Below are 24,651 nucleotides of genomic sequence, written 5' to 3' on the forward strand. Positions count from 1 at the left end.
GCTCCAGTCACCAGCCCAAGGGAGCGCTCTCCATTCCGCTCGCAGCGGCGGAAGAGGAGCTTCTTCCCGCTCAAGGAGCCGCGGTCTGACCCTGCCCTTCCCAGCACGCGGCCCCAGCGCGGGGGCTACGACACGCGGAACTGCTTGAGTGCGGTGCCTTGTTTTTAGCCGGCGCGTGTTTAGAAGCGGCGCGGCGGCGGCCGGCAGGTGAGTTCCGGGCGCGCTGCCGGGGGCGCAGGTACCGCGGGATGGGACCGGGAATGGGGACCGGGAATGGGGACCGGGAACCGGGAACCGGGACCGGGAACGGGGAACCGGGCCCGGGGGACGTCGTCCCGGCAGCACGGGTGGCCTCGGCGCCTGGGGCTCTGGGGAGAGGCAAGGGCTCAGCGGGAGAGGGAGGGAGCCGGCCTCAGCTGCCGGGGCCCTCCCGGGAGCCGCTGCCTCGGGTGGGGCTGCTCCGGGCCGCTGGAGAGCGCCGGGTGTTCGCGGAAGCATTAGGGCTGGAAGGGCTCTCTGGAGGTTATCCAGGCCAGCCCTCTGCCCAGGCAGGGCCACCCAGAGCAGGTTACGCAGTAACGCGGCCGGGTGGGCGCTGAATGTCTCCGGACAGGGAGGTCCACGCCTTCGCTGAGCAGCGTGTCCCGGTGCTCTGCCACCCTCCGTGAAAAGAAGCGATTCCTCGCGTTGGGGTGGAACTTCTTGTGTTTTAGTTTGTGGTTGTTCCTCGTCCTGGCGCTGGGCAGCACGGAAAAGAGCCTGGCACCATCCTCTGGGCAGCCGCCTCTGAGACATTTGTATGAATGGATGCGATCCCCTCTGTTCTCCAGACTAAACACGTCTCCCACGGTCTCTTATGAGAGAGATGCTCCAGACCCCTCACATCCAGTGCAGACTGAGCCCTCTCCGGTAGCAGGTTCTTTTCCCCTCGGGGCTGTGGGGCGTTAGGAGCGAGCGAGGGCTGTGCCTCCCGTCCGAGCGCCCCGGGCCCTGCCCGGAGCGACCTGCGGTGCTCTGTGCCTTGTCACACCTCTGCTGCCATCCGCGGGCACTGTGCCTCTCGAGCTGAGCACTCTTCTTCAATGCCTTCAGATAAATCAGTCTTGTGGAAGCCGAGGAAAACCAAAATGCTGCAAACTTTTCTCTTAGCTCAATACATTGCACATCACATCGTGAATAAATTCACAGTCCAGTTACAGGATGGTTCCAGTCAAATGCATTGTGGTTCTCCCCCGACCCTCCATTTTTCTTTGCTTAGGGCATTAGCTCTGCGTGGTGTTTCTTTAAAAACAAAAGTTGATGGGGAGTGTTTAGATGAGAGAGATGCTTTGTTGTTACAAAAATCCTGTTACAAAAATACTGTTTATGGGTGATGAGTGTGGTGGGATGGATTTATGGCGACCAAATCTGATGGGACAGTTTCTTTCCAGTATCTCATGGGAAACATTTTTAACCTTGTGTTTGCAAGGCACTATCTAGCACTTCTGAATCTCTGCTTGGGTTTTTTTTGTGTTAAGCTAAAGTATCTTTGTAAGTGTAACCCAATCCACTTGCGTATCTTAGTTTATAGCTTTTAGCCAGAGGTCAGCTTCTTACTATATTTGTTCTTTGGGCATGATGCATTTGGCTGGGAAATGTGTTTAGCACTGCAGTACAAACAGTAACCACTTGATGCAATTACTGAAGTGAAGCCCTTCAAAGCTCCTGTTTATTTGGTGTGTCAATTTACTGCTAGGAACTTCAATTTACTGCTTTTGAATTGATCTGTTAGTTAAGTTTTCATGAAACACTACTTTTTCTGTTTAAATGAAATATTGTTGTAATAAATGAAGCCATATTATTAAAAATAGATTTTTCCCTTGCTGTTCTTTGCTGTCGCTTATAGCTGTCTTAAACTTCAGATAATGACAAAATGTCCTCTAGAGGGAGATCTTGTTGCTTTTATGTGCTGAAATGTTGGTCACCTTGTTCCAGTTAAATGTCTTGATCCCTTATCCTGGGAAGGATCTGTGATGATGAATGTGTGTATCTTAATAAGTGCCTGTCTTCTGCATCTGTGCTTAGAAATTTGGTAGCAGAATCTGGAGTCATGTAACACTTCTGTAGGTTATGTGAAACACAGTTGTTTTAAATCAAATAGATCTAATTCTGAAGTTAAATTAGTAATCTTTGCAAGTTCCAGAGTCCTACTCCTGCAGAAGTATTTGTAGGGCCTACGTTTGTGGTGTCCCTGCATTTGTGGTGTCAATTCTGCAAATGCTTATGGAGATACTGACTTTCATGTGTTCCCTGTTGTCATCAAGATGCTTTTGAGGGCAGTTTCTTTGCTGACCTGATCCAAGAATTTCAGCAGCCTGTCTGAAAGTGTTGTGGGTTAAATCTCTTCAGCCTAATGAGTGCCTACAGCTTGGCAAGGAAACAAAGCAGTAATAAAATGTCACATTTAATCAATCTTGCCAGTACTTGTTGCCTATAAACAGCAGAAGTTGAAATATTACTTTGCAGACACATCAGTTGTTTGAATGTGGTTAACTCTATACTCCACATACTCCATAAAAATTGTTGGAAATATCTTGGTGGGATTCTTGTGAGGGTGAATTGTTCTGCACGTTACAAATGCAGTCTTGACAGGAGATTTCTTTCTGCTGGACACATTGAAAAAAAACCTTATTCCACAGTTGAGGCATCTATGCTGTCATTTTTCTGTAAGTAAATGCAAACAGTGAATTCATTGCAGCTTCTGGCATGTCTGATCTGTAAAACACATGTTCCACGTGTGGAACATGCTCCGTGGATGTAGTTGGAAAATTTCCTCATACTGCAAGGCTGCTGAAGGGGTCAAAAATGCGTTTACACTTTTACTGCCAGTTGAACCCCTACACACTTCTGTCAAGTCATCTGTAGTGTTAAGAAATAGATATTGTTAGACTGACTCCAGAAGAGTTGTAGTATTTGTATTCTTATAAATGTACATTCAAAACCACTGCATAATTAATTAATTTCTTCTCTGTGTGTGGATGTAATGCTGGAAGTAAGGCAAAGTAATTTGCTGTATTTATATTGTAAGGTTGTTTTCCTTTTCATCCTCATTGTCATTGTTTTGTGGTATGCAAATAAACCTCTGCAATGCATTAAAAATGTATGCAAAGGGCTTGGAGGCAAATCGTGTTGCTTAATAGAATGTACAGTGTGTTGTAATAGAGGAATAAATTCCATTAATAAACAGGAATAAGAGGTATGATTTTTTTTTTTAAGAAAGGCATATTTATATCCCTAAGTTCCTCAGATTGTAGACTCTGTAATTAATTGTGCTCTGAATGATCAATTCTTTATTTTAGATCATAATTTTGGAGGATTGCAGCACTGCGATCTCTGGAGTCTGCTGTGTCTAGCCATAATGAGTTTGGTTGCTTATGAAGATTCAGACTCCGAGACAGAAACTGAAAAGACCGAAGCCCCTGATGCTTCTGGCAGACAAACAAACCAGCTGAGTTCTTCTGTGAGTTGTGTTCAGCACTTTGCACCTGGTAGTACAAAATCTACACATGAAATGCACCCTGCTGGGAGCACTGGCAGATCTGGCTGGAGCAGGGTTTGTGGAGATCCCCCCGAGCATTATGCACAGAATAACAACACTGACTTGGCACCTCCCTATTGTCAGAGGGTTTACTCTGGCCATGCTGCAGTATCTGTGGCTTACAAAAACTATGAACAGGCTTCGAGCTCTTCAGCAAATTCTGGAAATGGCATTTCCCAGAAGAGAACACATAAAGACAGCGCTACTACCCTAAAAAAACTTAGACCATATATCCCGAAACGATTGCGTCAAGAACATTCCAGTAAGCCTGAAAAAGAAGAATCTGACCAGAGAGGTAGCTCAGATTGTGATGTTAAGTTAAGTGGATCAGGAGAGCAGGCTTTGAGAAAGATCTCTGAATTAATTAAGCCATATTTGGGATCTAAATATAAAGTAACTGAAGTTCCCAAAAGCTTAATATTTTACATGTCTAAACACAGCGGCCCTGTTAATGAAATCCAGTGGTGTCCTGTACGGGAACAAAGTCACATGCTTCTCTCAGCTTCTATGGACAAAACAGTCAAGGTAATGTAAAGCAAGATGCTCTGTGGCTCAATCATCAGACTTAAAAATATTGTATTAAACAATTTTCTGGAAATAACATCCTTGCTTGTGTATTTAACAGTTCCAACACACTCAGAATTTGAGGAGATGCTTTTTAAGATTATTATAAACTTGCAGCCCAATCCTTCACTATAGCCACAGTTAGTTCCATTTAGTTCCATTAGCTTGGAATTTGGCAGGAGGTTTTTTTTTTTTTTCCCATTTTTTTTTTATTTTAGTCATGTCAGTGTTTTAGACCTTCAGAAGAAAGATTTCTGCTAGGTCATTTCTCATGATCTCTACCAGTGTTTTATCACAATGGCCATGAGCACTAGGGTATGCACACGGATTCTGCCATGAGTCATTAAGCAACTAACTGCCAACACTGGAATAATATTTTGAATTATTCTGACAGGCCTGTGTGACATCTGCTGGAGGCGGTAGATCAGGTCAGATGGATTTTGCATCTCAGAACTGTCTTGTCATGACCTAAGGGTTCTTCCCACTTTAATTTGTTTCAAGGATTAATTGCTCAATACTCAGAGTGAGTTTTCCTCCTAGCTTTAATGAATTTGTCTTCAGTTCTTTGGCAATTTAGTTAGTCCAATGAGGCTTTTGTTTTTAAAGGGGGTAATGAATATATGCTTTCCCAGATATAGGACTGATTGTGCCTCTGGGTTCAAATAATAGTCTTCTGAAGTGGCCTTGCACAGGAGCACAGCTTTGATAAGAGTGCACAGAAGGTGTCCTTTCTGGTGGGAGACGAGCTTTATTGCATGTGACATGTATTTACCATGGCAGGCACAATTATTTTCCTGCTTCTAAAATTTAGGACTTCAGTAAATCTTTAGAAGAACATCCCTTGTACCAGCATACCAACATAGTTCCTCTATCTTCTTTACCAGGATTTTGAAACCTCTTTTTGCTTAAACATTAAATGTAGGAAAAAAAGTACCTTTGTTTCTCCTTGCGAGTTGTCTTTAGTATATTTGTTATATCTTGGCTTTTGCTTGAAGAACAGACTTAGGAGGAAAAGGCTAAGATATGCAAAAAGTGCTGATGGATGTTTCTGTTAAGCAGCAATGTAAATTTAGATTTCCTCTGGATGTCTGAATTTGACCTTTTGTCTTAAACTGTCACAATGTCTGCTTAATGTTTGTTGACTATTCTAGAGCCTCATTTGTACTGACAAGTGAAGTTATGGATGTGTTGAATTTGGTATGAAAATCTAAAATCTAAGTTGTTACTGCAATATAAAATTATTAAAAAGTTGAAATAATGGCCGGTCTGGTTTGTATTCTGAGCAAAAAGGAAAAATATTTTTCTCAATCAGTGTTACCATGCCTGCCTGGAGACAGTCATTAACAGTTAAGCTGGTTTTTGAAGAAATCTGACTATTTTAGGTCCCCAAACCTTGGAAATTCAATATAAATGAAGTATATTAGTGTTGGCAACACTTCAGAGCATGTGGGTCTAAAAAAAGAAATGAAGGAATAACGTAGCTCTTAGGAAGTATGTGAATCCCATGTTCTGGAGGGCAGCTCGCAGCCAGCTATGGATGCGCCTTGCTGTTGTTTCTTAGGGAACCGCGTCGCTGTGGCTCCGTTCCACGCTGGCTGTCCTGGGCAGCAGAGGGCGCGGTGACACCGAGGATTCACTGGGTGTTAGGCTCCCAAATGCCCTCCGTTTCTGGGATCACGAGCACATAAGTCCCTGGTGACTGTGGCAGCACTGCTTTACCTTCTGGGAATTGATTTTGGCTGTCTACTGTTGCCTGAAGTTGTCAATTTTCCGGTATAGGCATAAAACAACTGATTGAAAATGCAGGTCAAGTCTTCTTTTTCCTCATCCTTTTAAGTTCACACAGATTGTATATTCCCCCCCCCCCCCCCAAAAAAAAAAAAAACCACCTGCTTGGAATTGCTCAGTTAAATCCAGGCAGTGGATGTGTGTCCTCTTTCCCTCTAATGGGAATATGCAGGCACTCAGGATGTTTGCATGGTTTACTTTCAACATCTGATTTGGGTAAAACTCAAAGCACAGATAAAAGCCTAAAATCTCGGTATGATCAGAGAGAAGAGGCAATTCAGACCCTCGAAACTCTGTACTTTCAGTTAGTCACAGGAATAACTGGGACCATTTTTAAGAGTAAATGTCTTGGATTCAGTCCTTACACCCAGCCTATGCATTAAGACATTTATATTTTGAAGAGTCCAATATTAGTGGGGATTTCTCAGAACAGAGTGTTCTGAGTTGAGATGACTGTGGTAGCTTAAGTGGTGCTTAATCCAGAGCTTTATAGTTGTACTCAATTTGTGTAGTGTTTAGCCACTTTTGTATGTTTTATCTGTTGTTATAATTTCCTCTTAATAGCTTACTCTTTCATCACAAACTAAGAATTTTCCTTTGTGGGAAAGGATTTTCTTATTTCTTTCTTTTTTTTTTTTTTTTTTTAACTTGGCATGGAGAAGGAAGAAACGCTTTATTTTGCTTAGCTTAGTGATCATAATTTTTAAATTTCTGTCTAAATTATGATAACTAAGTCATTCATATCACACAGATTTATGTCTAAAATGTGTATATGGAACTGATTATGTGTTTTTTTTTTTTTACTTTTTAAGTATGTGTATGTATCCTGTTTAGATCAGGAGAAAAGAACAGTCTTCCATTTATGTTCTCTCAGGTTGAAAAGTGCACTTTAACACCTTTATGAATCATTGTAAGTTGTGATAAAGTATTTACAATAAATGAGTTGATGTTTTCAGTTTCTGTTGTCTGAAGAATAACCTAGAGCTGGAAGATCATCAGGAGCATCTAGTAAAAATAACTTGCATAGTTAGGAATGAATGAACCATGTTTCTGTGCATTTATGGTTTTCTTTAGAAGTATTTGATCTGATTTCTTTTGTATTGTTGCATTTAAAACACCTCAAACAGTTATCAAGTGGTGAAGTTGGAAAAAGTATCAGTTTTTAGCTCAGGGGCAGAATTCTTCTGAGTAACACTCGTGCCAGCAGATGGGGCACCTCAGCATATTAGAAAGGGATGGGAACTAAACTGCCTCTGAATGAGGACTCAAAGACTCAATATTTGCCTCTGTGTTGTGTGTTGAAAGAGCCGAGTTACAAGTTTATGCATGTGTTGCTAAATGTGTAAGAAAACCCCTGAGTTTTTGAAGAGACCTGAAAATAAGATAGAGCCTCATCTGGGAAGTGATATGTAGTGCAAATTACCCACAATTCTTCAAATCTGGAGCATTAATAGAAGAATAGAAGAATATTTAATGCTAAATTTTAAATTTGTAGGGAATGGGGAGCTCTTACTGTGGCAGTGCTGCTCTTCACGGTTACACTGTAACACTATTTTGAGTGGCTTATGTTTTTAGCTTAGGTATGTATTTTAAGGACTGTGAAACATTTTTGTCTGAACTGAATAAATTTGTTTTCTTTGAATAACCCTTCTCTATCTTCTGTTTGAATAGCTGCTGTAAATGAATTTTAGGTATCTACTGCCATTTTTGGGTTTTCCTACTTAAACACCAAAATAGTATTAATTATTTTAATATCTCATCTACTGTTTGTTTTTGTTTTTGGTTTTTTTTTTTTTTTTTTTTTTTTTTTTGCATAAATTTTGAGAGTTATCACTGCTGTTAAAGGTGCCTGGTTCCCATAGTGTGGATATTCAATGCTTTCTGGACATCAGATGTTGTTTAGGTGTTTCTGGGTTAGAACCCCAAATACAGAATCCAGAATCACAAGTTACCTTTGAATACAGCTTTTTGCCTTCAGTAGCAGAGAACATTAGAAAGTGTGTCTTTATCAATTGCAGAAACCAAAATGCTGCATTCACATTGTCAGTGTCTTTTGTTTGGAAGATCTTGTCATTATACAGAGCCACACAGATGTTAACATTTTCACTAGTTACTGGTGCTGGACTTAGCTTTTAAACAATTGTTCATAACTTCAGGCTCCTATACCTTTATTCTGTATTTCCTAGTTTACCTTAAAATTAACTGAAGGTAATATCTTTATATAATCAACTGCTAGCTGTTATTTTGTGTTTCTCATATTTTATTTAGAGCATCACAGCAGGTGTTATGTTCGTTGCAGAGGATTTCTTAATTTTCAGCACTTTCCATTGTTAAACAAGATCAAGGAAAGAAAGTGCTGCAATTCTTGAGTATGCAAAATGTATATTAATAGCACTTTGTGTTCTAATACATTGTTGCAAGTTTTTCTGATATATTTTGTTCCCTGCTGGCCTAGTTGACTAGTCATTTAGTTACAGCTCTATAGATACAAGTAAAGTAAAATTTTTTTAAATGAGTTTAATAATGTAAGCCTCTTGAACAGGGGCGTTGCTGACTTCCCATGATTAAGAACTTAGCAACCACTCTGGTCCAGACCAGGGGTCAGTCTCTAAGTGGATGAGTAAAGAAGAACAAGTCAAAGGTTTGCGGTGCCTTTAAGTCCTCTTCTGCTCTGTGCTTATTTTCAAGTTGGGATTTCTGAGCTCCTAAGTAGTTAATCTTTGTAACTTGCTACCTCAAGAGATTTCTTCCAGATACGTCTCCAGTCTTCTGAGACTCTTTTGTGATCATTAGATTTAGAGTGGTATGTTACTCATTCTCATTAAATTTAATGTACAGATTTTGGTTCCTGGAGTGTGTCAAATGCCACAAGAAATACAATTTTCAATTATACTTTCAAAGTATTTCATTATTTTGTGATTTTGTGTCTGTTAGGAGAAAGGTAGCACAGTAGTATATTCCAGGAATTTTATTATTCTTGATCCTGTTGTATTGGACTGAATGATAGAAGAGGATAGCCTCAATCCATAAACTGTGTGTGGCACAGATAGTGACAACACAAATTTCCTAGATATTGGCCATTACCCTGTCTCAGAGTAACAAATGCTAATACTTCTGCTTTCAACCATTCTGTACACAATTCACTTGGAATAGGCAGTGTTTCTTGTTCTGTCACAGGTGTGTCTGTTTGTTAAGAATAAATTTAAGCTGCCAGCATATTTCCTGTACACTCAGGCATGGCTGTGAGGGCTGTAGCCCTGTCATAGCTAGGCTGGATTCAAACTGTTCACTAAGCAGAATTAGCTATCTTGCTGCTAGTACTTCAAGTAGGGCAACTCTTAGATTGATTTTTAAAATCTAGTTGTGGCAACAATTGTTCCTTTAACTATAAGTGACAAACTGGGAAGTCATCCTATTTGATGCATATGCTCTTTATTTGAAATGTTTTGAAGATCTCTGTTGATACATTTTTAATACTGTATATTAAAAATAACAAGTAGTTCTCCCCATTATCTTGGAAGCAGCAAGGAAATGCTACTGTTCTGGATATCGTGAGCTGTTTACCTAGATGTGGGAAAAAAACCATTGTTTTCTTGTTGAAGAGACTGCTAAATATTAGCAGAAATACTGAAGCAGAGCTCTCTTTATGAAGGTTCTGGCCTTCTTCCCTTGTCTGTTTAGAACTGTGCATGTTTTTTCCAGTGACTTTAAGACTGCTGATTTTTAAGATGGCAGCGCACTTATGTGATAGGCACGTGCATGGTAATACCAGCCTTTTTTGTATACCTTGATCATCTTGTAACAAAATTATTTCATACACTTCAATGAGAAGTGTTCTCCATAATGCTTATTTATGTAAGAAAAGGAACATCATGCAGGAAGGAATGTACTCGACCATCAGTGAAAGCTGCTGGCTGTGCCATGGGTAGATGATAATCCAGGTCAGGATGTAATAGATAGCTCTCACAATTGTTCTGCAAAAGCTGGTGACACGTACCAGCAAAGAACAGTTCATCAAAGAGGGGAATTTTGGTCTCTTCATCCCAAAGGTTTGTGTGGGTAAGAGTTGTTTCACATTTGGTATTTTAGTACCTTGATAATGTTTAGAGAGTGCTGTTAGAGAGATATATTTTTTTAATTATTTCCTTGTTTCCAGTGATGCAGTTGTCAAGGAAACAGAAATCCTTGTAATGCCTTTGTTCACTTTTTCAGAATCCACAGCTGGAGATGACTTGTATAGTTTTTATTATGTTCTGAGTGTTTGACACACTCTTAGGCCTCAAAGGATTTTTTCAAAGGAGTATGTTTCTTTGAGTATAAATAGCACCATCCTCATCTCTGTAGGGTTTGATAAGCCATTGTTTCTTTCCTTCTGCACTAACAGGAAGTAAATTCAGTACTGCTTTCGATTAGAATTTCTCTTAACTTGTATGAAGACTGACATTTGAGGAAAAGGGGAAGGGCAAAAATGCAGTGAACTGCTCAGCTTCTGGGTGAGGTTTTTAGCTTTGTGATGTCATGAGTTTTTTCCCACTTGGAAATGACTCCTGTCTTAGGATTTCCTTGAAGAATGCAGGAGTGATACCCCCAGTGTTCTTGTGAAACATTTTTTGACTGCTTTATGGCTGTGTGAGAGGATGTGGCTGTGGAGGAAAAGAATGGTATGGATATTTCACAGTGTAGCTAGTATGCCTGTGTTCCCCCTTGCCCCTGCAAAAATAAATTGGGAATTATTTAAAGAAAAATTTTGAAAATGAAAGTTCTTCCAAGAGCAGGGAAGTTACTGAAGCTTGTCTGTATTTTGAGTCTGATTACAAATCCTCTTCAATTTTTTTTCTCTGGAGCTTCTGCAGTGTATTTTATTCAGCTGCTTAGCACGATTAAGCCTTGGGGGAAAAACACTGAGGCCTTCTGTACAATTTGGTTGACAATGATCAACAGGTGCAAGGTGGCCACAGGTGAGGTGCACAGGATAACATGGTTGTTGTGACAGTATTATTTCACAAACCTTTTTTCTCTGGAAATCCAAAAGCATTGAGACTGACTTCTAAATATCCTTAACAGTGATGTGGAAGAAAGGACTCTGTCCTCTCATGTTACCTAAAAAGAGTTTTGGTTACTTGTATCATTATTTGCAGAAGTATGAGGAATTTAAAGTGTTTATCTGACTTTTTTCTTAGCAACCTATCTGTCCAGAATGGATGAGCTCTGCACTTCCTTTCTGCTGGGAGCTCTTCCAGTTGTTTCCTGTGTCTGTGAAGCAGCAGAGGAGAAAGCAACCTTGTGCTCCTGCCAGGGCAGAGTCAGGGCTAGGGATGTCAGTGGGCCAGTGGCTCTAATGCAGCTGAACTGGGAATGTCCTAAGGGCAGCTCTCCAGTTACACCCAGCACCTGTGTGGGCAGCTGCAGGGCAGGCTAATGGCAGAATGTCAGCTGAGTTGGGACAGATGAATGATGGTGTTATCCCCATTCTGGGTGTGCCAGTGAGATTGCTGGTGAAAAAGTCAAGATTTTGGTACTTGGGAAAAAAATGAGGTGGAGTAGTTTTAAGTTCTTAAGTGACTGTAATATATTATGGGAGTATCAACTTTTTGGTAACAGTTAAGAAATTCTGAATATTTTTGCTCTTTGAAAATATAAATAAAACCAATCTAACTTTGCTTCTTTTCTAGAAATCTGGCTTTACAGCAGCATCTTGCATACTGCTATATATTTAAAAAAATCTGCTAACAAACCACAAGGCATCTTATGACTTTGATTCCTTACCCTTCTTGGTTTGTCAATGTTGTCAAGGAAACAACTTTTTGAGAAATTTTGCTCTACTTTTTCAGGTTCTATAGAAGATTACTTGTGTAGGATTTATCTGGCATCAGGGCTAGGAAGAGTTTTCCTGAAGTTTCTATTATTTTCACTATGTTCATGTCCTTGCTTCTTTTAAAGCAGATTTTATTTTTAGGATGTGTCATATAGCTGCATCTTTAAGGTCATAATACCAGTGAATGTACCAAGGATTGCTGACACTTGATCTTGAAAGAATTTAATTGATGCCTTTGCTATATATTTATTCTATAAAAACAACTGTTAGTTATAAATTCCCTTTAATTTACAGGAGAAAGAAACATTAGAAAACCCCTTGTTCATCAAAGAACTTGCTTCATTACTATGGAACTAAGGACTTATAGTCCTTTATCATACATATCATGTTTCATTGCAGTAATTATGTCTCTTCAAAGAAAAAGCATTTGGTGGCTGGTGTGGAATTGTGTTGGGTTTGTCTTCCAGCTCCCGTGTGCTGGGTGACAGGCTGGTTAGATTGTTAAGGCTGGTCTTTACCTTCACTGTGCTTGTGGAGGCTTAATTTTATATTCTTTGTAAAAAAACTGCTGTTTTTCTTCTAGGACATACCTGAAAATGTTATAAAAAACTTCCACCTTTCTCAGATGTATCTGTTGGTTGGTGAATTAAGAACACTGGGCATGATAAAGAAGACTTCATGTGCTTGTGTGTTGTGCCTGTGCCAGCTGTGTAACACCTTGCTTCCTGAAGTCAGAACTAGGAATCTGTCCTTTCCTCTGGTCTCCTTTCCTCTTTCCAAATTATAGTTTACTCCTTTTAAAGAATTTTTCTCATTCTGAACATTGTGACTAGCGCATGGAATTTTGTATTTTTATCTACTAAGGGAGGGACACAGCTGGTTTTCTGTGGAAAGGATAGGAGTTAGGGGTGCAGGTGGTTAGGGCTGACATAGTCATATAAACATTTTAAAGCTAGCACTATGTTAACAATGCAGAAGAAATTAAAATTAATTAGGTAGTTCAATCTTACTTCGCTTGCCGGTACTGAAATGGTGCTAGTTAAGATGTCCTCATTGCTAGCAAAACACATAGCTGCTTGACATAATTAATAGTTTATTTCCATAATTAAATAACTAGTTTTCATGTTTAATACTGGGTTATGTCACTGACATCAGTGGGATTAGGATTGCATCTATGTTTTTCAGAGAAGAGGATCTTTAATATTTTGATTTTTTTGGTTTTTCTCTTTGTTTTTGTGTTTTGTGTGGTTTTTTTTTTATTTTTTTATTTTTTTTTTCTTTCCCCAGTTATAAACATTCTCAATAGCCTTGGGAATAATAAATGGTTTATTTTTTAGTTGAAAGAATGAAGTTGTAGAGAAAATGAAACTAGCCCAGGCTGACTGATAAATGCAAGATTCATTATAGCTCAGGTTTTCAGTTAGCTGTTCTAAATCACTAACTGTGTACTGCCTTTCAGATATTACTCCAAATCAGGGTGGGCAGTAAGACTCCAAAAACTACTTCTTAAAATAAGAAAATCACCTGGTTAACACTGGGGATGGACAGAATTTGCTTGTAAATTTGGATTAGGTAATTTCTTCCAAATAGAAATTAAGTCCCTAAGTACAACTGTCTACCATTATTTTTATTTTTAGAGCTGCTGCAGTGATGGGTTACTCTGTGCCATTGCACAAATACCCTCTCAGTGGATGCACAGTTGGCAGTGTCCAGCTCTGTTGTGCTGATGAACAGCCACCACTCATCTGATGGCTGGGTCACCAGAACTTGTCCATAGCTGTTGTCCCTGCTGTGCCAGGTACTCCCAGTGGATGATGTGCAAGAATGAGACAGATTTAATTGCTCCTTTTTTGTTTGTTTTGTTTGTTTTGTTTGTATTTTGTTTTATTGACTGTGTGGAGAAGGTGGTGTCTGATGATATCTGATTTTATGTATGTACATAGATCAATATAAAGCTGTAAAGCATGAGTAGCAGTTTTATATTAAAAAAAGTATGATAGTATTGAGGTACACTACAAACAGCCATGATTTGAATTTTGATACCTACTGTTTAACTGAAGCTTAAGAAAAAAACTCATAAAACTAAAAGGAATTTGTCTATGGTGGTTTTCTCCCTCTTGTTTTCAGAAATAAGTCACAGGCCATCAGGAGTAGACACAGAGTGTTTCAGAAGCTGGGAGTGCAGTTGCTAAGACTTGTGTTGTGAATAGAACAGTGCTTCTTACACCAACAGTGGATGCTCCAAATCTGTGGGATGCAAGTGTCTGTGGCATATGCTTGTGAAAGTAGCCAGTCCTTCCTTACCTGTAGGAACTGAGGATACTTGAGGCAATTTGCCTCCAAAGTGCTCTAAGTCTGAAACTGAGGTGTCTAGCACTTATGAGGAATCTCTGCTTTTAATAGAGCATAAATGTTTGTGACTTGAAGAAGTGATTGATGCTAATGAATATGATTCATAGAGATGAAGGGGAAACCAGATTATTTAATAAATGGCTATAGTAATTTAGATAATTATCTCCTGGAGAGCTGCAATACATTTGAAGTTCTCCTTTGCCTGCTGGTTAGATCTTGATTGCTGAAGTGTTCTCTGGGCACAAGTTCTGTCTGCTAGGAACCACTAGTGGGTTTGTGCTTTTAGGTGTTGTGAGCACACATGTGTTTTTCTTAACACACTACTACACACATTACACTGCATTCTGAAGCTGATGAGAAGCTGCCAAATGTATGCCATGTTCTTCTCCCACAATAGGGGCAGCAGTAGGGAATTTAGTGGTTTAAAAGTAATTCTTAATAGCTACCTGTCATTAAATGTATGTTTCTCTTGAATTACTTGGATATGTGCATCAAACTGCTCTGCTTGAACCATGCCATCCCAAACACACCCACTGCTGTGTGTGGAGTAGCTGATGTATCTGAAGTACATTTTTGTGGATATGTAGTGTTCAGCAGAGGTGGGGATTTAAGTATCTTCACTATACTTAGCTTTGTCTTATGCTAAAGTAATTCTGATTTTTCATCTTTTAGAACAAACTATAGCTTGAATCACCAGCTGATTTGTAAGGATATTGTAACTTTTCACTTCTGCGTTTTCCAGGAACTTGCCATTTGAGGAACATCCACAGGGTTAGCCATAGTGCAGTGATTAGTCACAAAACACTTAAAGGTTAACTGCAAACTAGATGGGAATTCTTCACTTTGTTTTGGTGTGTGTGTGGGAAGTTACTCTCTTGCACTGTCTGCCTAGCATGAATGTACAATTGCTATTTTGTAGTCACTCTCATAACTTTTAGCTGGCTGAGAATGTGTTCTGTATGAGCATATTCCTTAGAGTCAATGGTTTATGGAAAACTTGTGATTAGCTTCAGGCGTAGTTGTCCCAGAATCTTTCTGCACAATAAAGAACATGCTATGTTAAAAGATGACAATTGATGGCATGGCAGAAACACTTTACTGTTGGGAAGGATAGAGTCCTCAATAACAGATGATTTTAAATATCTGCATGTATACACTTATGTACAAATCGGGTTTTTTGTGAGCATTGTGTATAATATAAAGGTTGTCTGTCTTCAGAGTGAAAAATAGTGGTTCTCTTTTCATTTTCCCATTTTCTCTCTTTTCTCTCCTTGTCAGCTTGCCGTGTTACTGTTTGGTAAGCCCATCTCTCTTGTAAATAGTGGGAATTAGCTAAAAAGGTTGATTGATACAGATGACTAAAACATCAAAGTCTCTGTTGGTCTGAATCTCGCTGTTTGGTCTGACTTTGCTCAACTCTTTGATATTTTGACTCAGAATTTTTGATTTTTCACCTGGGCTACCTAATACATAGGGTGTTAATTTCTAGGCTTCTTTGGTACAAATCTCTGCAATAATTCGGAGGACACTTAATTTGGATTTTAGAATGGTTTGAGAAAGCAGCGTACAATAATCTATATGTTATGGTGCATATGGTCTAATACCATTATGCTAGCTCTGTAGAGCAGATGAATTCAATTGAAAAACATGTTTTAAGCTGTTGCTTTCCTCTTAATTTGCTGTAAATTCAGTGATGAGCATAAGAAACATACATATTTATTCCCCTGAAATGTCTAAAGACATTATTTTGTCATACTTACAACTATAATAGGAGAAAATACCAATGGCATTGTTTTACTTTTTACTTATTCCTGCTATTCCTTGGTTGTTTTGTTATGAAAAGCAGTAACCACTGCTCTGGGGGATTTAAAATGTCCCGTAGCTTTGAGGATGTGCACTAGAGCTGTTGGCCTTCAATTAATGCCAGTTTGGCAACCTGGCTTGCCTTCGGGCTCACCTGTAACGCTTGGAGGCAGTAATGTTGGTGTAGCAGTGTTTAGTGTAGTCTAACCTCTCACAGGCTATTTTATTTCGCTGACCACTTTATATAGAAACAGATAATTCCCCATGAAACTTGCCAAAGGTCACTACTAAATGACTATAAGAAAGTGTTTCAACAGGATTCCAGTGTTCTTGCACAGAATAGGGAAAGGGAAAGGAAGATCTCTAGTAAGTTTTACTCTTCTCCTGTATTTCTTCTTTTGGATAATCCTGAGTAGGTTGCTTTTCTCTGAAACATGCTTTGAGCTCTTGGAAGAGAACTACAATTATGATTGTATTGATTAGTTAAGTTGAAGATCACTTTTATCTTTAGCCATGTTTTTAGTAGGAGTGCAACAACATGTTCGTAATTCTCACTGTTGTTCATCTCCAGAGACTGTAGAACACTTTTTTTCTTCTTGTTTTCTCAGTCTATTTATAGTTTAAGGAAACAGATCTTGGGGAAGGTGGGTAACATGTAGATCTCTTGAGGAGATTCTTCGCAAGCCTGGAATTGGTTGTATGAGATGTGTGCTGTGTTTGGGGTCAGGTGTTCTCCTTTCACTGCTGAGAAGGGACCAACACCTTCCTGGAGGATGACACCCTCGTGAGTGAAGTCCAGCTGGCTGCTGGTATGAGCAGGGCGCTGGCTGGAGTTAATGACCTGTGGCACAGAGGGTCACATCCCCTCTGTTCTCCTGGCAGTTGGCATTGCCAGTGCTTGCGATGGACTTTGAAGTAGAACAGTAAATCTACACTTAATGCGGCCAGGCAGCAGCAGGAACTGGCTTTTAGGCAAGGTCAGGAGTTTCTTGGCACTATGCACCTTAAGAAAATTTAATTTTTCTTTTTTTAGAAAGATTTTGCCTTATTTTTCTCTTTAAACGTAATCTTTGATAAAAGTTTGATCACGAAAGAGTTTTCTGGCATTGAAAAAAACTGCTATTCAAACTGGGCTGAGAGATACAGACCAGTAGGATACCCTTAGAGTACATAATAATTCATGCTGTTGTTTTGACTGATTAAAAATCCTCTATGTCAAATAATTGGAGAGCAAAATTTAACCTTTTGTACTTTAGAACGCTGTCTAAATGTTTCTTCTCCATCTTGGAGCACATTATTCATTAATCTCTTTTCTAGTGGAGAGAAGCTGACTTTACTCTTAAAAGAACAAAGGACAAAACACCAAGTCATGACTCTTTTGACATTCTGTTCTTGGGGTCATTTTATTTCTATTTTCAGAGTTTATTTCTCCAAGAAGGTCTTGATCAAGACCAAGATCAGAGTTGATGATCAAAGACTCATTCTGCCTCTGAAGAGTAATGGTTAAAACTTTTTTCCAGGTGAATGAAGTCAGTACATTTTCTGATTTTCACATTTTAACATTATACATTGTATTTCATCCCTGAATTTGGTTGCATTTTTCTTTTTGTAGAGAAATGGATCTAGCTGTAAAGAAGATGGAAGAAAGTATGCAACCTAACATGAATAGTATCCTCAGTATGTGCATTGGGGTACCTTTGACTTGATGATGAATATTTTCAGTCAAGTATGGCTCACATCAGTCTTATGATCTTGAGTTCAGTTAGGGAAACTCAGAAATTTTTGGTTTTGTTTTCATTTGATGGTGTGAGGAATTAATTTTTAATGGTCCCTTCTGAGAAAACAATCAGAATTAGTGTTATTTTTTTTCTCAGTGTTTGCCTGAAGGAGAGTTTCTTATCAAAAGCCATGTACTGGCATTTGAATACATATCCCAATATAAGCAGGTAAGCAAAGGTATGCAATTTTCCTGAGCAACAAAATACTTGATTACAGGTCTAATGATAGTTTAAGAGGTGTTTTCAGATGTGCTGAAATCAAGGACTTGAAGCAGATGAACTTAATTATCTTTGTGAATATTCACAATCACATTATGTGCTTTAAATGTCACATTTGGAAATAGTGCCTCATTGCTAGTTAATTAACAATAATTACTCAAGGTAGTACTTATGTTTTTGGAATCTCTTACCTACTGTGAAAAATGTATTTTGCGTCTAACGGTTTCTCAGTATAAAATCCAGATTTTATTTAAATCATTCTGAAAGTGTTGCAGTTGCTTAGGCCTTCTGTACTCTTTACCTGTACCACCGCAGCACAGATAATCAGGTATTTATTCCATTTGGTTGTTAACACCTGAACTGTGATGTGTATAATATTTTTTTTTTTAAAAGCAATCAGTTGATTTTTTTTTCCGTTGGCAGCATAAGAAAAGAGAAGCAGTAGCAAATTAGACTGGCAGGCTAGATCCATCATGAGGTGTTACAAAGGTGTGTTGATATCTTCAGCTAAAGAAATCTGGCTTATGATAATACCAGAAGGGTTTTTTTTCAGTCATAGCACTTATGCTCTGTATGATTTTCTCTCTCTAAGGATGTTTTTTCTTGGCAGAGAGCATTCCACAGCCCAAGAGAGCTTACACTGCAACAAAAAAAAAGCCTCTCATATATCCTAGAAAATCCTCCCTATATTCTAGTTTCCAGGTTCCCTCTTCCATCTTTCTTCTCTGCTTTTCAGGTAGAAACTTAATAGAAATATCCAAGGATTCTCTTCTTCTCTTCAAGGTTTTTCCATTAAAATAAATCTTCAGTAGTGAATCATTCTTTTGACTTGTTTGCAGCAGTGTGCTTTATGTGTGCTTATGTGTATGTATATTGAAAATATATAGTTATATATAAAAAGAGCCTTTCATTAGCAGAAAACCTCTATTGTCAACTACTTTTACTTACAAACTGCATATTCTCTTTGTCTGTACATTTCATTAACCTGTGTGAATGAAGAGTCCATTGAAATCCTGGTAATAACCTGTAGCTTACATTTTACAATAATATTTTTCTATATAGTACATGAAATACTTTCAAGTTTTTAATTCAGGACAGCACTTACATGCTAAGCAGATGTTTGATCTCTCAGACATCAATTCCAAACTAGTTTGGAGAACAGGAAGAAAGGCTACTAAATTTTAGAAACAGTCATGAAGATTAATTAAACTAATTATCTGTGCTTTGTGCAGTGGGAGTGGAGATAACTGCAGGTACAGGAAGGCATAACCAAGGGGAGAGATGAAAGTTTTTTTTTTAATAGTTAAAGTGATGGCAACACAAATGGAGGAGACATTGAGTAATAGGAAGCTAAAATGATAAAGTGAATCTGATTGTGGAAGGGTCTTCAACATGTTATATGAAAATTGTGTTGGAATTGGTAAGGACTTCATTGGGGAAACTTCCCAATGATACTTTTTCATCTGTAGAATGACTTGGAGGAAAAACGTTCACAACCACCAGGTTTTGATTTTAAGTATTTAGGTAATGTCATAGACCATTCTAGCTGAATGGTCTGGTAGTGATGTCAAAAAGCTTTCACCCATGTGTCTGCTATGACAAAAGGGGTTGAAACAAAACATTTTTTGCTTACTTTTTTTCTCCTGCCTTTATACATGAAAGGCTCTTATTTTCTTTGAGAAATCTGCTCTTGGGTATCTCGGTACAGAGTCTGGATTATCAAAAAACTTGATATTCATCTTATGATATTCCATATTTCTTTTAGAAATAATTTACCTTTATGTGCTTAAATAGATTTAAGCACTCTTGAAAAATTTGGTCAAAACTGGTCACTAATCTCTTTAAATTTGTGCTAATATATAGTAGCCTACAATACTATTAGAATTTTCAAGTAAGCCAAACCCTAACTATTTGCATTAACTTCTAATTTTGAAATTCTTCATTCTGTAAGTCTGCAGTGGCAGTGAAGTAAATGCCGTGAAATATTTCTAGGTGAAGTAGCACTTTCTGTAGGTGTGTAGTACTGCTGCTGCTGTGAGAAATGCTGAACCTGAGGCTGCGTTGTTTAAATGTTTGCGTTGCAGTGGTGCCAAGGAGCTGAGCTCTCTGGGGCCTGTGGTGGACCTTTGGGTTTATGTACGTGTTCAGGGCTGTGCTGCCCAGAGCAATTGAGCCAGCTGGGTGTCAGAGCTGCTCAGTGGGGCTGGTGAGATGCTCTGCTGGGATACACAGGTATTTCCCTGGGCTGAGTTTAACTGGGATTTCTCATGGTACCCCTGCACTGATGTGCTGATCGAGTAGGTTTGCACTATGGGAATGTAATCAGAGGCTGCCCGTCCTGATAGAATACCACACTTATTCATTATTGCTTGCTAAATGAAGTGTGTTCATCAGGCTTTAGAGCAAAACAGGGTAGGGCAGTGGTGTGCATTTTACAACAATCTAAGTATTACATTTATTTCTCTAGTTAAAAATAATTGGGTCCTTGGTGTACACCATTGCCTGGTGTAAATGCCAGGCAATGTTTGCAGGTGTCAGTATGTTCATATCTGCTCCTTGATAACTCTGTCATTAATTCATGGTTTCAAGTTAACATCCACATTGGAGAAAGTTAGCTTTTAATCTGGTGGTCACAGGGTTTTAGCAAGAGCTACTATTTTTATTTCCAGTTGCAAAGGCATGCTCTCACAGTAGCTGTAAAATGAAAGTAGCGATACAATCTCCATGATATGACAAGATCACAACAAATATGCAAGCTTGTTACCAATTTCTAAACTATTGCTGGAGAGCATAGTAGATACTTTTTAACATGTAAAGTTCTGAGTATTTATAGATGCTTCCACCCACACTTGTGTAGCAGGACTTCTCATTTGAGCTGTACTCCTAGTTAAATTTAAAATGTTGGTTACATCTGGAAACTAGCTTTGAAACATTTGGACTACAGTAATAATCTTGCTTTGAGGTACAGCTTCTTGTGTCTGAAATTGCTGTAGTTTTTCTTCAGCTTATGTTATCTAGGTGAAACAAGTACAAAATTTTTATATGCTTATTGGCTTTAACAAAAAAAAAATGTATTTTTAAACTGAATATTGTGTCTGTGTTAATGCTTTGGAATTTATTGTTAAAATAAACAGCCCCTGACCTATTAATAAAGAAAAACCTATTTACCAAAGTATTGTGTGGAATGTAAAAAAATTAAGTTGCTGTTCTTTTAAGGGTATTTTTTGAATTTTAAAATTTGATGCAAACTGTTGTGCTTTGTATTGATGAAAAATATAATCGAAGATCTCTTGTTCAACTTCAGGTGGGCTGTAACACTGTGCTACATTGTAGGAATGTAAGTGAGCATTGAAAACCCTCTGCTGACTAGATGTGCATTAGATTTGCAAATTACCTACCAATGCCCTTTGGGACAAAGCTCTTCATGAAATCATTGTCAATAACTTTCTGTTGGGTTGACTTAAAGAATAGGTTGTTCTTCCAGATTTCACAGGAGAGAGATTAAATGTTATAAAGTACAAAGTACAGAAACTCCGTAGGGCAATCTAAATGATGTTATAGGAACTGAGCTATATTACAAAGAATATGAAACATATTTGCAATCTTCTCTTATTTGTCACATGAATGGCAGGCTCCTTTTTGTCTAGTGGTTTGCATGGATATGCAAAGGAGGAATAACAAAAGCTAGTCAGTTTTGTTTTATGTAAAGCTGTTAATACGTAGGTACTTGAGTTCCCTAAAAGAAAAAATAAAAATCTGAGTATTCTAATGATGCATGTTGATGCTGTGTAAATTGCTTGGTGAAGAGGAGCTGCTGTATTCACTTCATTTGAAAAAGGAATATACTTGAAAATAGCATGACACAGCCAGTGCTGTTTATCTGTGCTAAAATTAGTGTGAATTAGTCAAGTTTCAGTGTACCTGAGACAGCTGGAGTAATGCTGGCGGGGGAAACAAACCGGAGCCATCCCCCTCTTTAGTGTAGAGACACATGGATATGAAGGGTGGAAATGGGTGGGAAATGCTGGAGATACATGTAGAAGTGAAATACATTTATTATGAGCGATATAACATGTGGGGAAGCTGGAAGGGAAGATGAAGCAACTGTTGGTACAATTAGCATGGCATGGTGACAGCCCCGCACTGTGCCTGGCCCCATGTCAGGGCCAAGGCTGAGTTATGGTGATGGCTGTGCTGAGTGAAGAAAACTGAATTGTGCTGTGTGCTTGGAAGGAAGCTGAAAAAAAAAAATTAAAATGGGCAAGTTTTTTTTTTAGAACTTTTCTAGATAGCTGTGTCAGAGCAGGATTTTTTTCTATTACATTTAAAAGACAGGAATTTGCTGAGGATTAATGTGTGTGCACTGCTGCACACTAGATGGCCATCCCCATCTGTGGGGCAAACTGTTGGAGTCAGCAGATCTTATGGGAGGCACTGAATATCTTGGTGGTCAAATGTGTGACTTTGAGAAATCTTGATGGGTTTGAGGTGTCTGCCTCCTATGCTCCTCGTGAATGACCAGGAAATGCAAATATCCTTAAATATAATAAATCACTTGAATCTCACCATGTTACTAATTCTTTGATGCTCCTCAGCTTCCAAGATTTAACAATATTTTTCACAGACTTCATAATAGATAAAATCTACCTTCACACATCCAGTGGAGACCCACCTGAGCAGGAATTCCTGCTGCAGAGATTTGGACCTTGTTGAGATCTCCCTGTGAGGAATTGTCATTGAGGATTATGGGAGGCAGCCTTGTGTTAGGAGCTATGTGGAGGCTCTTTAATTTCCATAGGAAGCAGCAATTCCCATTCCCATGCAGCAATTGGATGTGCGTGTTAGAAGGCAGAACATTCACAGCACAAGGAACAGTTTGTTCCAGGAGAAGTGGGAGACCAAACCTTGCACTGAGAGACCTTTGTCACTTGGACCATAAACTTCTATGTTTTTCCCATTACTTTCCCCAGTGCTTAGAGACACATAAGCATCATAATAATTCAGTAATGGTACAAACAATTGTAGTAAAGCAGAATGTTTTCCTCAGGAAAAACGGGAAAAGTTCTCAGTCTCAGTGACTCTAGTGTAGCTAGAACAAGTGGAGGTCCCTATATTGTACATCCATCCTGCTTAATAACATCTTATGCAGAAAAATCTTGAGAAGACCTCAGCCAAAGTTTATCCCTGCAGCCTTCAGGCTAGGTGTATTCTTCAAAGCAATTTAAAAATATTCAGTTTAAATTAAAAAAAACTATCAAAATAAATGACCTATTTTTTGGTGCTCTCTTATTGTTCTGGTTAACCTGATTTCAGTACAAAGTCATCTCTGCTACACAACTAAAATTTAGCATTATCCGCAGTGTCACTTAAATAATCAAACTACTTGTTGTATTTATTAAAATGTATTCCACTCTGGGTAAGGAAAATGTCTGCTCTTACTTCAAGACCTTTACTGCAAGAACTTAATCAAAGAGTGGGCTTGCAACCATCTTTTCTCTCCACCCCTGTTTCTGAGCTGCAGGATAAGGCTATTTCTGTGGAAACAAATCAACATGTTAAAGTTGTACAGCTGCCAGAGGGGGCTCTGATGTTTCTCCCTCTGCAGGTAAAGATGACTCCAGCTTATTTGTAATTGTGCGATATAGCTTCAGTAAAATGCTACCACAAGCTGTCCTGGGCAGCCCTGCATTATTGATTCATTTGGACATTAGAATATGTAGCCAAAGTCAAATGTAAGATAACATGGGTCCTACACCTTAATATATCTTCAAATTTTTGCAGTTCTTGGTGTGTCTAAATTAGTGTAATTTTCTGAGGTTGCATCTTCCAGGCCTCTTAGAGGCATCAGCAAGTGTTGTGTGTAATGTGACTGATTTATTCATCTCCACTTGAGGTCTTGGTGTTGCAGAGTTTGTGCTGAAGACAGGAGTGAAGGGAGGGGCCAGTACAGAGGATGCTGAACTGACATCTCTGTCCAAGGGTGTTTGCTGCTGGCTCTGCTGCTGTCCCACAAGTCTTGCTGGCTTTTAAAGGACTCTTAGGCAGCAGGGTTCTACTTAGAGTGGTCTCATATCAATGAAAAGCAAAGTGTTTCTCCAAATCTTAGAATAGGGGAAAGAATGCTGCTCTTAACACCTATTGCATCTCCATTCCTTTGGAATCTTTCCTTTTCAAGAACAAAGGAGAACTGGGAAAATTAGCTGTTTGCCAGAATAAAAGTCGAAAGAATGATCAGTGTGTTTAGAGATCTTGATCTCATTTAGTGAAGACTTTATTCTGTGAATGTCTGCAGTTTTCTAGTGTCTTTTAAAAATGATACATGTGGTCTAAAACATTCCAACAAACAAATCTGTGCTTTGTAGAAGGAGTCAATGTGTTTTGAAAGTCTAATGGTGTAATTTATTTCCCTGAAGTTTTTAAAGGAAAATAAAATGGTTTCAGGAGAATTTTCTTACTAATGATATTTTGGTTCCAAGGAAGGAAGCTAGAACTACGAAGATTTCACTTGCCAATGTAGAAAAAAGACTACATAAAAGTAATGAAAATAGGCATGTCAGTTTACTTGCAACTTAATACTGTCAAGAAATGTAACTAATAAAAAAGGCTAGCAGCTGTATGATGGCTGCGTTTGACAGTTTTATACTGTAGCTTCTAACTGACATTTTAATTAAAGCTCTAATACTTATTACCAGAAACTAGGTTGCTTTTTCACATCCCTCTGTGTCTTTGCCAGCTTGATTATATGATTACAGTTG

The 24,651-nt window shown here is 38.8% G+C and overlaps 1 protein-coding gene across 3 annotated transcripts in view; it reads left to right on the forward strand.

Annotated features, from left to right (window-relative positions):
* Positions 1-59: 59 nt before the first annotated feature.
* Positions 60-24,651, forward strand: part of WDR25 (WD repeat domain 25) — a 62,355-nt gene continuing 37,763 nt past the window's right edge. The window contains exons 1-2 of one of the 3 annotated variants that reach the window (XM_038137548.1): positions 60-207; positions 3,339-4,102. In XM_038137548.1, the coding sequence (XP_037993476.1) occupies positions 3,398-4,102 (705 nt within the window). In that variant the 5' untranslated portion in view covers positions 60-207; positions 3,339-3,397. The other 2 variants (XM_038137549.1, XM_038137550.1) reach the window with 2 other exon arrangements.

The sequence above is a fragment of the Motacilla alba genome, chromosome 5 (genome assembly GCF_015832195.1).
Source record: "Motacilla alba alba isolate MOTALB_02 chromosome 5, Motacilla_alba_V1.0_pri, whole genome shotgun sequence".
Lineage (NCBI taxonomy): Eukaryota > Metazoa > Chordata > Aves > Passeriformes > Motacillidae > Motacilla > Motacilla alba.